The sequence below is a fragment of the Pygocentrus nattereri genome, chromosome 4, assembly GCF_015220715.1.
Source record: "Pygocentrus nattereri isolate fPygNat1 chromosome 4, fPygNat1.pri, whole genome shotgun sequence".
Taxonomy (NCBI): Eukaryota; Metazoa; Chordata; class Actinopteri; order Characiformes; family Serrasalmidae; genus Pygocentrus; species Pygocentrus nattereri.
Window position 1 is genome coordinate 10125337 of NC_051214.1, and position 14049 is coordinate 10139385.

General features: G+C 40.4%; 1 protein-coding gene across 1 annotated transcript in view; it reads left to right on the forward strand.

Annotated features, from left to right (window-relative positions):
* The window catches only part of lrp11 (low density lipoprotein receptor-related protein 11), a 28044-nt gene extending 14560 nt beyond the window's left edge, over positions 1-13484 (forward strand). The window contains exons 3-9 of the mRNA XM_017697728.2: positions 4107-4248; positions 4788-4913; positions 5195-5350; positions 7533-7703; positions 7802-7855; positions 9808-9924; positions 11179-13484. Of these exons, the coding sequence (XP_017553217.2) occupies positions 4107-4248; positions 4788-4913; positions 5195-5350; positions 7533-7703; positions 7802-7855; positions 9808-9924; positions 11179-11333 (921 nt within the window). The 3' untranslated portion in view covers positions 11334-13484. The remainder of the gene's footprint in view (positions 1-4106; positions 4249-4787; positions 4914-5194; positions 5351-7532; positions 7704-7801; positions 7856-9807; positions 9925-11178) is intronic.
* The last annotated feature ends 565 nt before the right edge of the window (positions 13485-14049 follow it).

Below are 14049 nucleotides of genomic sequence, written 5' to 3' on the forward strand. Positions count from 1 at the left end.
ACATTATGAAGCAAAATGATATAAAGAAATAGTTTGGCAAAAAATGTAATTGTACAAAATCTTTCACTCATTCTAGATATAGTTGCTCAGCCAAAATGTGTTTTGACGTCTAAATTTTGCCTCTCTAGTACTGTAGCTTTGAAGCTAATGTAGCTAACAAACTGTAGAAACAGTAGTCACCCAAATATTTTTGGTAAATTCATCCCCAAACTTTTCTCAACTCACTTAAACCATATCCTGGTCTTAGGTTAAGGACTTGGACTTGCTGATGAGGTTTAGAGCACAGTAGGACTTACTATAAAATACAACTCCATTTCCAAAAAAGTTGGGATGCTGTGCCAAATGTAAACCAATATAGAATGCAATAATATACAAATCATGTTAACTTTATATTTAATTGAAGATATTACAAATACAACATATAAGATGTTGAAACTGAGAAATTTTATTGAAGGCAAGACAGTTTAGCACCCAGACTCTTTTAATACGGAGCACTGCTGTTGTAATACTTGCAGAATGTGATTTGGCATTGTCTTAGTGAAATAAGCAAGGCCTACCCTGAAAAAGAGAAGGCAACACTGCCTCTGGATCCTGTTTGTGTATGGTTTCTTCTTTGCATGGTAGAGTTGTAACTTGCATTTGCGGATGCAGCCATGAACTATGTTCACAGACAGTGGTTTTTGAATGAATGAACTTTATTGTCACTGCACATTGTACTCGTACACTTGCACAACGAAATTGAAGTACAAACCCCCTCGTTCTCAGTGCAAAAAAAAAAAAAAAAGAAAGTAGAAAGAGAAAAATAAGATAAAATAACTTAAATACTATACAAATTTGCACTCAGCAAAACGTAAACAAAAAAGACGATTGCACATGACCCATCAAACTTGAATTTTTCCACATGTTTGTGTTTAACAGAGCTATGGCCCTATTGTAAAAACTTTTAGTCTGTTTGTCCTTGTTTTCATTTGTCTGTGACGTCTGCCAGATGGCATCAGTTCAAACATTCGGTACCCTGGGTGTGTAATGTCTTTTTTAATCCTGTCTGCCCTTCTGAGACATGGTCTCAAGAGTTCCTTAAGGGATGGTTGGGGATGACCCTTTGTAAGTCCTTTTTGTGTGCCATGGTGCAACTGGAGAACCACATAGAGATACAGTAAGTCAGCACACTCTCCACAGAGCAGCGGTAGAAAACAGTCAGCAGTTCCTTCTTAAGATTGAGCCTTCTGAGGATCCTTAGGAAGTGGAGACGTTGCTGTGCCCTTTTCATGACCGCTGAGGTGTTGGAACTCCATTGGAGGTCTACGTCCATATGCACCCCCAGGAACTTGAAACTAGATACCTTCTCCACACACTCACCATTTGTCCAGATTGTCTGCAAATCGGACTTCCTCCTCCTGAAATCTACAATGAGTTCTTTAGTTTTGGAGGTGTTGATGACTAAGTTGTTGTCCACCTGCCTTTGGACCTCCTCCTGGTATGTCCAAGTCCAATTAGTGTGGTGTCATCCACAAACTTAACTGTAATGTCTGGATGGCTACTAACACAGTCGTACGTGTACAGGGTATATAGTTGTGGACTCAGCACGTAGCCCTGTGGGGATCTGGTGTTGAGTCTGAGAGCTGTGGAGAGATTTGGACCAACTCTGACTCTCTATGCGATCTGAGAGGAGGTCTCTAATCCAGCAGCAGATGTTTTCTGAAAGACCAATGTCCAATGACTTAACTGTCAGTCTTTCCGGGAGTATGGTATTGAAAGCAGAGCTAAATTCAACAAAGAGCAGCCTGGTGTAGTGCCCCTGCACTTCCAGGTGGGAGATGGTGGTGTGGAGTGCTGTTGCTATGGCATCCTCTGTTGATCTGTTAGCTCTGCATGCAAACCGAAATGAGTCAAGTGTGGGTGGGAGACAGGACACAATGTGACGTTTACCAGTTTCTCAAAACACTTCATGACGATCGGTGTCAGAGCGACTGGTCGATAATCATTGAGGCTGCTGATACTGGTCTTTTTAGGTGCTGGTACAATTATGGCTGACTTCAGACATGGTGGTATGAAGAACGGGGACAGTGATGCATTGAAGATCTTAGTAAAAAACCCCAGGTAGCTGATCCGCACACTCTTTGAGGACCCTCCCAGTCACTCCATCCGGTCCCACTGCCTTCCTAGGGTTCACCGTTCTCAGTGTGCACCTTACCTCATGTTCCTGCACTGTGAGGCTGGAGCTGCTGCGATCTCTGAACATTCCACCTCGAACCGTGTGAAGAAATGGTTTAACTCCTCCGCAAGCGTTGAGTCACCTACAGCCATTGTGGTGTTGCTTGGTTTGTAGTGGGTGAGATGCTGGACTCCCTGCCACACTTGCCTCGTGTTGTTGGTCCTGAAATGATTTTCAATCTTTTTTTGTCCTGCATCTTGGCTTTCCAGATCGCTCTCTTCAGCTCAGCTCTGGCAGCGCCATACGGTGCGCCATCACCAGACCTGAAAGCGATGTTGCGTTGCCGTCAACAGGACATGCACTTCTTTAGTCATCCAGGGTTTCTGGTTGGAATATACCCGTAGTGGTTTGTCCACGGTCACATTTCCAGCACAGAAGTTGATGTAGGAGAGCACAGTTGTGGTGCCTACTTCCAAATCCTGGTGTTCAAAAACACTCCAATCTGTACTCTCAAAACAGTCCTGCAGCTGATGCAATGCCCCCTCTGGCCATGTTCTTATAATCTTTGTGGCTGGTGGAATTCTCTTCCTGCAGTGTGTGTATGCAGGAACTAACAGCATGGATATATAACTCAACAGGCCCAGGCGTGGTAAGGGCTTTGTCTTGTAGCCTTTCCTGATGTTACTATAGACTTTGTCTAGTGTGTTTCCACCCCTAGTTGCACATTTAATGTGCTGTTTGAATTTTGGAAATACTGTTTTTAATTCTGCCTGGTTGAAATCCCCCGCTACAATGTGCATCAAGATATGAGTTCTGTTGGTTGCTTATTGCGTTATGCAGCTTTCCCAGAGCCCAGTTAGCAGTCGCATGGAGTGGTATATATACGGTTGTTGCCATGATGACACTGAACTCGCGAGGCAAATATACAGGCCTACGTTTGACGGTTAAATATTCCAAATTCGGGGAACAGTGGTTGTTTACTTTGCATCTTTACACCAGGTGTTCTTTGTCTAAACGCATAAACCTCTTCCTCTGCTCTTTTGTGTTTGGTGTTCCTGAGCTCATGCAGTGATTTACACTACAGAATCATGTCAAGATCACGACCAGCCAACATTGCTTTTCAGCCTTGTCCCTTGCACACAGAGATTCTTTGAATCTTAATGATATTATGTACTGTAGACGATGGAAAAAAGTTCTTTGCTATTTTACATTGAGGAACATTATTCTTGAATGGTTGCACTATTTGCCCACACAGACTTTCACAGAGTGGTGAGCCTTTCCTCATCTTTACTTCTGAAAGACTCTTTTTATACCCAGTCATGTCACTGACCTGTTGCCAATTAACCACTGGGTGTTTTTATTAGTATTACACAACTTTACCAGTCTTTTGTTGCTCCGTTCCAACTTTTTTCAAACGTGTTGCTGGCATCAAATTTAAAATAGACATATAGAAAATATATATACATTCTGTTTTTATTTATAATTTAATTATAAGTTATACAAATATATATTTGTATATAAATAAACAAAAACATGGAGCTGCACACTGCAGGCAGCCATTTCAGGCAGAGCTGAAGATACATGTTAATAATTAGAAACAATAGAAATAATGAATGTAATGTAGTGTTTGTATGATGTGTAAATATGAATGGGAGTTGGATTCTGCAGGGGAAGTTGGAAATTGGCACAACACAGGTTGTCTACCTGCTATGTTCAAGTGTTTGGTGCAGTTTTGTTCATTGTTATATTACAAAGTCATACTGTCCTCTAAACCACATTAACAGGCCTGCAGTTTGAGGGAGTTTAGAGAGATTTTGGGGGTATTCATAGAAAAGATTTGAAGCCTGGTGAAGACTCGTAGCCTACACAGTGCAATCTGAAGTGATAAACAGTCATACAGAGTTGAAGGAGGTCAAGGTACCTGCTAAAGGCATATTTGCTGCTCATGCAGGTGACTCACCCAGGTCTGCTGAAGCTGAGCGGACTCAGAGAGGGCGTCTACACCTTCCAGATGACCGTCACTGACGCCATCGGGCAGAGGAGTTCGGATAACGTCTCTGTCACTGTACTGGCTCCTGAACATCATGCAGAAGGTTCAAATCACTTCTCCCTTTACTCTTGCTTTGTGTTCCATGCCTTCAGCTGTCTCTCTTCTCTTCTTCACAGTTGTCTGTTTATTAGCAACACCTACCTTGTACCAGCACTCTTTGGCCACCATCCATATTGGTCCACTATCTAAGTGTACAGTTACAGACTGTAGCCAACCTGTTCCTGCACAGTTTGCTAGCCATGCTGTACCCTGTCCATCAATAGAGAGGGACCATGTTATGTGGATGGTGGGCAGTGACACTGACATTGTAGGGTGCATGGGGCTGGTAGAAGTGTGTCACTGCTAGGCCAAGAGTGGTCTACCACCCACAAATATCCATCCAGGATATAGTGGTCTGAAACTGACCATTGGTGATCAGCTTGAGGATGGCCAGAGTCCAGTGACAGCATGCTTTACGCTGCTCCAGTGGGATCTTAGGCTTCAGCGCAGCTGCTCAGTCATGGAAACCCATTTCATTAAGCTTTTGCATGTTTGCATATTCTTAATAATGTGTGTATATTCAAATCTTGTGTTTTACTGCAGTATGTACTCGTCATTGCTCACGGTATCAGTTCATGTGTGACGACGGCTGCTGTATCGACATTAGTTATGCATGCGATGGCAAGCAGCAGTGTCCTGACCGCTCAGATGAAGACTTCTGCAGGAACTGTGAGTTTGAGTCAGTAGAGCATTAGAGTAGGCGAGTGACACATAACAAATAGTCTGACCATGTTTCTGGATTACTTTGAATAGCCACTTAACATATCACTGTGTTGAGCATACTGAATTTACGTAATTCCTCTTAATGCTAATGATTAAACTAGTACTGTAATTTCGAGCTTAGGTGAAATGTGCTGTAATTTTAAATGTTTAATGTAAATAGGGGCTACAATGTGACTGAAACATCCTGGACTGAATGGCTTTTTGTTGTGTGTTTCTCAATGGGAAAGTTGATGGAGGTCGTAAGGCCGTGACGCATGCGTCGAGCTCTCCCGTTCAGATTGGAGAAGCACGAGAATCAGAGGGCCGAGCCATGATCCCTGCAGAACCAGGCAATACAGAGGCCCCTGTCCAGACCAAACAGCAAAAGCCTTCAGTCAGCAAAGGTAACAACACCAGCTTCATAGCAGACATAAGGCCTGTTCACACCCTTCTGAAAAAAATGCACATAATTCATTATTTCACACAGATTCAACATCTGACCTCTGCCAGAAAATAAAAGCTTTAAAAAAGAGAAATTTTTTTGCGTTTTTTTTTTTTTGTTTGTTTGTTTTTACTTTATTTAATTTACAGAGTTAAGATTTTTTTTCCGAATCTGACTTTGGTTAATGATCATCAAGTCACATATCTTTGGAGTCATTGGGTTATTTTTAATATTTGAAATCGAGTTAACACCTCATTTAAATGAACTGAGCACAGTACATTTTAACACCTTTGCACTACAAATAATTAAACGTGTAATCACCCTCAAATTTCCAAGAACACAGAAGCAATCCACACATCCCCATAAACCTGTTTTCAGTGCCTAAAAACACTAGTGTTGTGTGCAGGAGAGGCTGAAATGGGGAAAAAATATGATTTTGGGGATACATGTTGACAGAATTTTGGTTACTCATGCAATGATAAAGGCCAAGGTTTTGTTCAACCTTCCATTTCTTTATTGCATACAGCTCTACTCTAAAGGCCCTAGAAAGCTTAGAAACACCATCCCAAGCACATGCAATCTTACAATATTAACAAGGCAGCACAGCCCAAGAGTCCCAATCATGGACAAATGCTCAATTAAAAGCAGTATCAAAGCTAGCAAGGGAACAATCGGCACATATGCTCATGAATATGAAGATCCTGCTGACTTTTGTCTTAGTGCAACTAGCAATAAGGGAGGGTTTGAAAAGTAGCACACTGACTACATACCCCACAGAGGGCTGGAACACTGTCAGCTAATAAGTAGGCTGAGAGGATTCTGTATAGAGGCGGAACAGCCTAATTACAAGGGGGTTTACCTCAGAGGAGAGTTTCCATCTCCCTCTCTTTCTCTCTGTGGAAAACAAAGCTCTTCTGTGTTCTGTTACCTGATCCTGCACCAAGCTTAGAGCCCACGTTTGAAAGGCATCAGGAGTCTGAGATTCTCTCCCCGTTCTCTTTTTCCTCTTATTTATTCCTCTTTACATTCTGATGTATTAATTTATGTTTATTGTTAATTTATATTTATCTGATGTATTAATTTTATGTTTCAGCGATAGTAGTGAGAACAATTTTTGCATGAATATACAACTTATAGTATTGTGTAAAAGTCAAAGATCACACATTTGTTGGTTTAATTTCAGTCAGAACAGTCATTAAGTACACAATATTAATGTTTCAAGTAATTCAATTACACAAAAGCCTAAAAACTAAGTGTAATATCAAATGAACCAGTATTTAATTTGGCCACTTGTAACTTATGTGCAGCGACTGCCACTTTAACCCATTAAAATCCCAGGCATATTACATACTCAGGCTTATTATGCAGTATTTACAGGTGCTTCAGTGCAAACTGGTTGAGCCATTCTTAGGTTATAGAAGTGTATAATAAAACTTTGGGCTTAAATCGTCCACCCTTCAATCTTAAAACCAATTACAGCTTTGTCCTCCAAATCTGCATCTAAAATGGCTAAAGAAGATATTTCTGAGGAGATTAGATATACAGTATGATAATCTATTTGCCTAAGTTGAATAAGTAAGGTATAGAGAAAATAGGACTAAAATAGTGACCAACTGTCCAAGACCTGGTAGATCACCAAAACTGTCAGATAAACAGCTCTTAAAGCTTTTATCTGTGAGAGAGAGGATCAAGTTTCAGTCTGGCTTCAGATCTGAAGAAAGCTACAGGTGTTTCTGTCCATTCTTCCACTGTGAGAATGCCATGGGTCTGAAAAGTAGCTGTTAAGAAGCCATTATTAAGAAAAAGAAACAGACAAAAAAGAAGATCATTTGCACTAAGACACCAAAACTGGACATCTGAGATGTGGAGTGGTTTTAGGGATTGATGATAATTCCAATAATTTGGATCTTGAGAGGCAGAAGATGCAACCAACTTCTAAGATTGAACTTAGGAGGTGTGGAAAAATATCCCTGCAGATTTCTTTGAAAAACTGAAACCAAGATTGGAAGCTGTGATAAAAAAAAGTAGCCCCCTTTTCCTGGTTAGGCTTTTTTCCCCCTTTTTCTCTCTCTGACACGCTTAGACGCATTAATACACTCCACCTTTTTTTCTCTTTCTCTGTTTTTCCTTTCTCCCTCTCTAAGGTCCCTGTATGGAGCCCCCCGTGGTTGGCCCATGTAGAGGTGTTTTCCCACGCTGGTATTATGACCCTGCAGCCAAAGAGTGCAAGCATTTCTTGTATGGGGGCTGCAAAGGAAACCGTAACAACTTCCTGCAGCAGGTGGACTGCATGACTGAGTGCATCCAGAAACCTGGTGAGGCGCCCCATGAAAAACATTTGGATAATTCTCCCATTTTCCAAAGACTGAGTGACGCTTTTAGTGTAACTGATGCAAATGTCAATGTCTTACAGCTCCAGTAGATCGGCAAGCCACTGCGGCTCCTCCCACCACACAGACAAATACAGGTACAACCCTTATGCCACATGTTTCTCAATCCATACTATCCATATTTTTGCACCCATTTCCTATTTTGCACTACTTTCTTACAACAGTAATCACATTGTTCTGAGCACTGTACACATTGCTAGGGTCGTAGCAATTAAAAAAATTCCTAATTTAGTATGATTTGATGGTGTCTAGATTTTTCAATATGGCAAAAATGAAGAGCTAATGAAAATGGACTCAATCAAAAGTGTATTAAAGCATTTAACATTAAAAAAGTACAATATCTCAGGCTTTAAACTGACCAAGTGGAGTTGGGCTTAATCAATTCACACTGCTTTCTTAGCAGAACACTAACACTAAACAAGAGCTGTGCTTTATACTGGCCCAATGTAACATGCTAGCCCCAAGCTTATGCGCTATATTGCCAAAAGGATTTACTCACCCATCCAAATAATTGAATTCAGGGGTTCCAATGATCCATGATCACAGGTGTATAAAATAAAGCACCTAGGCCTGCAGACTGCCTCTACAAACATTTGTGAAAGAACTGGTCACTCTCAGGAGCTCAGTGAATTCCAGCGTGGTACCGTGATAGGATACCACCTGTGCAACAAGTCCAGTCATGAAATTTCCTCGCTATTAAATATTCCACAGTCAACTGTCAGTGGTATTATAACAAAGTGGAAGCAATTGGGAACGACAGCAACTCAGCCACAAAGTGGTCGGCCACATAAAATGATAGAGCGGATGCTGAGGTGCATAGTGCGCAGAGGTCGCCAACTTTCTGCAGAGTCAATGGCTACAGATCTCCACACTTCATGTGGCCTTGAGATTAGCTCAAGAACAGCGTAGAGAGCTTCATGGAATGGGTTTCCATGGCCGAGCAGCTGCATCCAAGCCTTACATCACCAAGCACAAGTCGAATGCACACTTCTCCATCTGGCAATCCGATGGATGACTCTGGGTTTGGCGTTTGCCAGGAGAACTGTACTTGTCTGACTTAGTCTTTCTCAAGAACAACTTTAAGAAAAAAGGCCCATTGTCTGCATCATCTGTTTTCTTGTGAGTAAAGCTTCATCCTGAATGTACTTAGGTGATAAACAAATTCACAGCATTGCGGTAGATGGAAATAACTGCTTTTATCAAGAGAGCCACCCAGGGAAGTTCTTGCCATTTAAAAGCTGTATTTAAGTGACAGCGCAGACATGAAGTTATATCAACATGACTCAAGCAGCTAGGCTTCAGGCTAGAACTACAGATAGCTCAAAGAGTCGAACCAGGGAATTAACATGGTTAAATGTCAGTGGTATTAATAATTTATTGCTGTAAAGTGTTACTAACATATTAACTTTCACACCACCATTTAAGATACAATACAGCCATTTATGTACAATCCACACAGCCTATATTACTAATCTGGGTATTTCTTTCCTTATTAACAAATAACAAATTATGCTTTTAAGTCAGTATTTCAGCTAAAAATGTCTCTTTATCTCAAATGTCACTGATGAACTAAGACTTTTGGTGTCTGAAGTTTCTTTTTTAGTTTTGCATTGGAGCTGGGAGGCTAGTGTAGGTAACACATAATGGAAGCATGTAACCTAATTAGCATCAAGCAGATTGAAGGCCCAGCCTTGCCTCCAATTGTGGTGAACTGTTAAGTAATCTCAAGGGGCCTGTTTACACTTAGGCACTTCATGTGTCTTGGGCTGATTGGATAGCTGTCTGATCAAGAAAAGGCCAGAGAAGATGCTAAGATTGCATTCCACTGTATGCTTATGGTTGGGATGAAGTTCTGCTTGATCTTCCTAATCTTAAACTTGTGCATGTATTAGATTCTTTGCTGAATTGTCAACTTAATCTTTTGGGCAAATCTGACACGCAGTATGATTTCAGATGTTTATCTCTTATCAAGTGTTAATTTGAAGATGAATATCGCTAAATGTAACCCTGAATGTTTGTCTGTCTACAGCCACCAAGCCCCCCAGCTCTGAAGCCAAACCTCAGAATTCTGCATCAGTTCCTCAGAACCCTCAACCAGTAGCTAAAGTTCATACAGTCCTGGGGGGACAGCCGCCCCCTGAGTCAGGTAGGTGCAATACTGAAATTAATAACATAAAAAACGTACATTATATGGACATTAATATGGAGTTGGCCCACCCTTGGAGGCTATAACAGCTTCCATTCTTCTGGGAAGGCTTTGCACAAGTTTTTAAGGTGTGTATGTGGGAATTTGTTCAGTGGGGTTGAGGTCAAGGCTTTGTGCAGACCGCTGGAGTTCCTCCACACCAAACTCATCAAGCCATGTCTTTATGGAGCTTGGTTTTGCAGTAGGGTACAGTCATGCTGGAACAGGAAAGGGTCACGAGTTTCCACAAAGTTGGAAGCATATAACTGACGAAAATGGCTTTGTGTGCTGTAGAATTAACATCACCCTTCACTGGAACTAAATGGTTGAGCCCAAACCTGGAAAAACAGACCCAGACTATTATCCCTCCTCAGCCAAACTTTACTGTTGGCAGTATGTGTTCTTTATGTTCATAATTATGTAATTATGCAGAAATTCTGGTGGAATTCTTTTTTTAAATGAATAATGACAGCTTTACTGGAATTAGAGACTTATTTTCTCTGCCCTTCAATCACTGCTTAGCAACCATTGCTATTAAGCTTTCACTTCTTTAGCAGCACATTTTAATGTTTAAGGCATCAACTGTGCACGGGGGTTCAAAAATGAGACCATAACAGTCGTTTTTTACTCATTTCCAAAGCCAAACAATTTTACAGAATGTCAGGTTGTGTTAAAACATTGCTGCACACTCTGTAAGTACATTTAGTACTTACAATGCTCTTTTGCTACAATAATGTGAATAGTAGTGATGCATCAATACTGTACTGTACTTTTTTTAGTACTTGCTGATACCAAAACAAATTAAAATTTGGCTAATTTAAATGACATCGGTTACTTTGGACTGAGCAGCATTGCCAATAATTCGAGTAATCATCGAGTAATTGTTTCATGTTTTTTCATGTTGAAAAATCATTTTACATCTTACAATTTGATCATTTTACACAGGTAGGCGAAGGCAGTGTTAGGAGCCTTGCCTGGGTAAGCAGACTATACCAATAAGAGTCCTCAGGCAAGGCTCCTAACACTGCCTTCGCCTACCTGTGTAAAATGGCCGGGGTAAAGGCATTGAACCCCATTCTACAGTATAGAAAACAATGTAATAATTAGAAATCCATTGAAAGTGAAAGTAGAATTGAGGGCACTGTTATGCTTCTAGAACTGATGGTAGTTGCCTAGTAACAGCGTGTTCTTTGTTAACTATGTATGTCTGTTTAGGTGCGATCCTGCCGCTGGTTCTGGGGGTGATTATCAGTGCTCTGCTGTTGCTGATGGTGGCCTGCAGACTGCGTCTGGTGCGCCACAGGATGAAGAAAGCTCGGCCGCTCACCACAGAGGAGTCCGATTACCTCATTAACGGCATGTACCTGTAGCAGAACACACGCCTGTCCATCAAACCCATACATACAGCTGATGCAGTGTGCATTTCTGAGTGTGGAGGGATACTGAACAGCTGTATTTGAAAACATTGAATATCACTGATATATAATACTGTCCAAAATCTTACACATTGATTCAAATATCAGTCTGATATTGTTTTGATTTTGGTTGATCAGAAAAGGTCATCTTGGACAATGCACAAAGGCAAAACATGGAATGAAAAGGAAGAATCGTTTTGTACTTTTCGTTTTAGTTTCTCACCATAAATTTAAACGGTATGCAGGTTGGTAACTCGGTCAAGTATTTGGGTTGGATTTGAAGATGTGGTCACATTAAAAACATTCCATCGCTCAAGAGAAAAGAGATGTCTATTTTGCGTAGTTAACTACAGGCTAGTTTGTTCTCAAGTTCAAAGAAAGCAGAAATCCAAATAAGAGTTAAAGAGGAATTCCATTGATTTTTTTCAACATTGCTATAGAACTCATGGTAACACTTCACTGTAGGGTGCTGGTCATAAGGCTTTATGACATATTTACACAAGCTTGTTGTGACAACTGACATAACCCTACATAAATGTTTATTAGTGCTTGTTCCATAGGGCGTCATTTGCTATAAATGTTACATTTGCTACTTTTGATCAAAATTAGCTAAAGTAGTCTTTATGACAGATGACACCTATTGAAATAAGCATTTATAAGCATTTATGAAGGGTTTTGTCAGTTGTATGTAGGCGTCATGCAGCCTTATAAACAGTACCCTACAGTAAAGTGTAGATAAGATGTAAACAAGGTCATTCAGACTGGTTTGGTGTAAAATTGTAGACTTATTTCTTCTGCAACACCAAATATAGCCATTATTTAGTATCCAAAATAACCAGATAACTCAAAAGACAGGTGTATGTTTTTATATGGACTACTGATAATTGTAAAGTGGTGATAAATCTGGAAGTCTGGATACTTTTGGGGGATTATTTCCCTGCATGTATCTCTCCATCATGAAAGGGTTTCACAGAATACGTTTTAGGCCAAAACTTTATTTTAAAACTACCATAAAAGAACATTTTGAATGTCAGACAACATATTCATAACCATTTCATGTAAGAGCTTTCTGTGAGGGAGCTTTTAGAGACTTTACAGCCTTCAGAACATGAACGATTCTGACTTTCTCTAGAACGAACCACATTACATCTAACTGATCTGAATAATCTACTGAATTATTCAAAATCCAGGTGTGGAGACATGCAGCAGATTGTATTGTCTTGGAGTTAGTTGTTGGTTTCTCAGAAGATCTTCTCTCATTTTCATTGTAAGATCTTAGCAATGTTATTTCTTTGTGTCAGTGACGTAATTTAGATTTTCTTGCTGTTTCAGTTTGCACCATTGGGGGGCACTGGAGAGCTGCTCTTAGATCTGACTCCCTGAATCTTGTTTGAAAAATGAGTTATGATTTTTACCTTTCATGCTTTATTTCCAGAATCGAACACACAATAAAGTTAACATCTTCCTGATGAAAATACCACTTTCAAACAAAATATTGTACTACTTTGTGAAGTTTCTGCCGTCCAGGCAACGTGTGACCTGCACTCCTGGGTCTGTAACACATCTCTAAACAGTAACACCAGAAACACTTCATCTACTGATTTCACTCCTAATGGATTTTGATCATATTGAGCTTATATCAGGTCTCCTGCATGTGTGTGTGTGTATGCGTGTGTGTGTGTATGTATGTGTGTATATATATATATATATATATATACACACGTGTGTGTGTGTGTGTGTGTGTGTGTGTGTGTGTGTGTGAGTGTGTGTGTGTGAGTGTGTGTACATATATACACCAAACACTGTCCAAAGCCACCACCAATATCAACCAAGAAAACAAGCGACTGTGTAGGACTGGGATTGGGAAACTTTCTGATCAGTATGTGCTGTAGAAGTCTGATTTCAGGACTGATTTTTTCATTTCTTTGTGAATGTCTAAGATTTTCTAAGTCCACTTGTGATACCAATGCTATTCTTGTGTCATCTGCTACTCAATGTACTGTAAATGTGTTGCTTTACTTCTGAACTGTAAACTATGTATGCATATCTGTGAAAATGTCAGATTATATTTGAAAAAATACATGATTTATGATTTAATTAATGCTCCATTTATGTTCAGAACATATTTTTTCCTTCTGGGTAGCTCCAGTTCACCCTAGGTATCTTAGGACTAAGAACCACTGACCCCTTTGTTTCAGTACCAGTTTTAATGCACCCTTGTCATTTCCCCTCAGAAGAAGCCATGAGGAAATGTTAAGGGCTGTTCTATTACTTTATTGGTTCAAGTGAAGGGTGTTAGATGAGGCCTCAGAGGGGTCAGGGACCAAGTCCAGGGTCAACTTATACAGCTTGCCTGGAAATCTTTGTGACCCGACACAATTCCCTTTTCAAACTACAAAATAATGACAGTGCTTCTCACAAGTCATAGCGTTAAACCACTTTAAAACAGGCGTCATTTCAAAACCATGGAATTTTGGCTTCAAGTTACAGACGTTCTCCTGCCACGAGTGGCCATCCGAGTGGAGAGTGGGCGAGGTCAAGCCAAAAACACGACAGAAACGAGGTCGCAGACGATTAAATGAGCATTGTAGCTTTACTGCAGAACTACAGAAGCAAACTTGAGACGATCAACTGCATGAAGTAAAAGAAAAATAAGTACTTTAGATTTTTC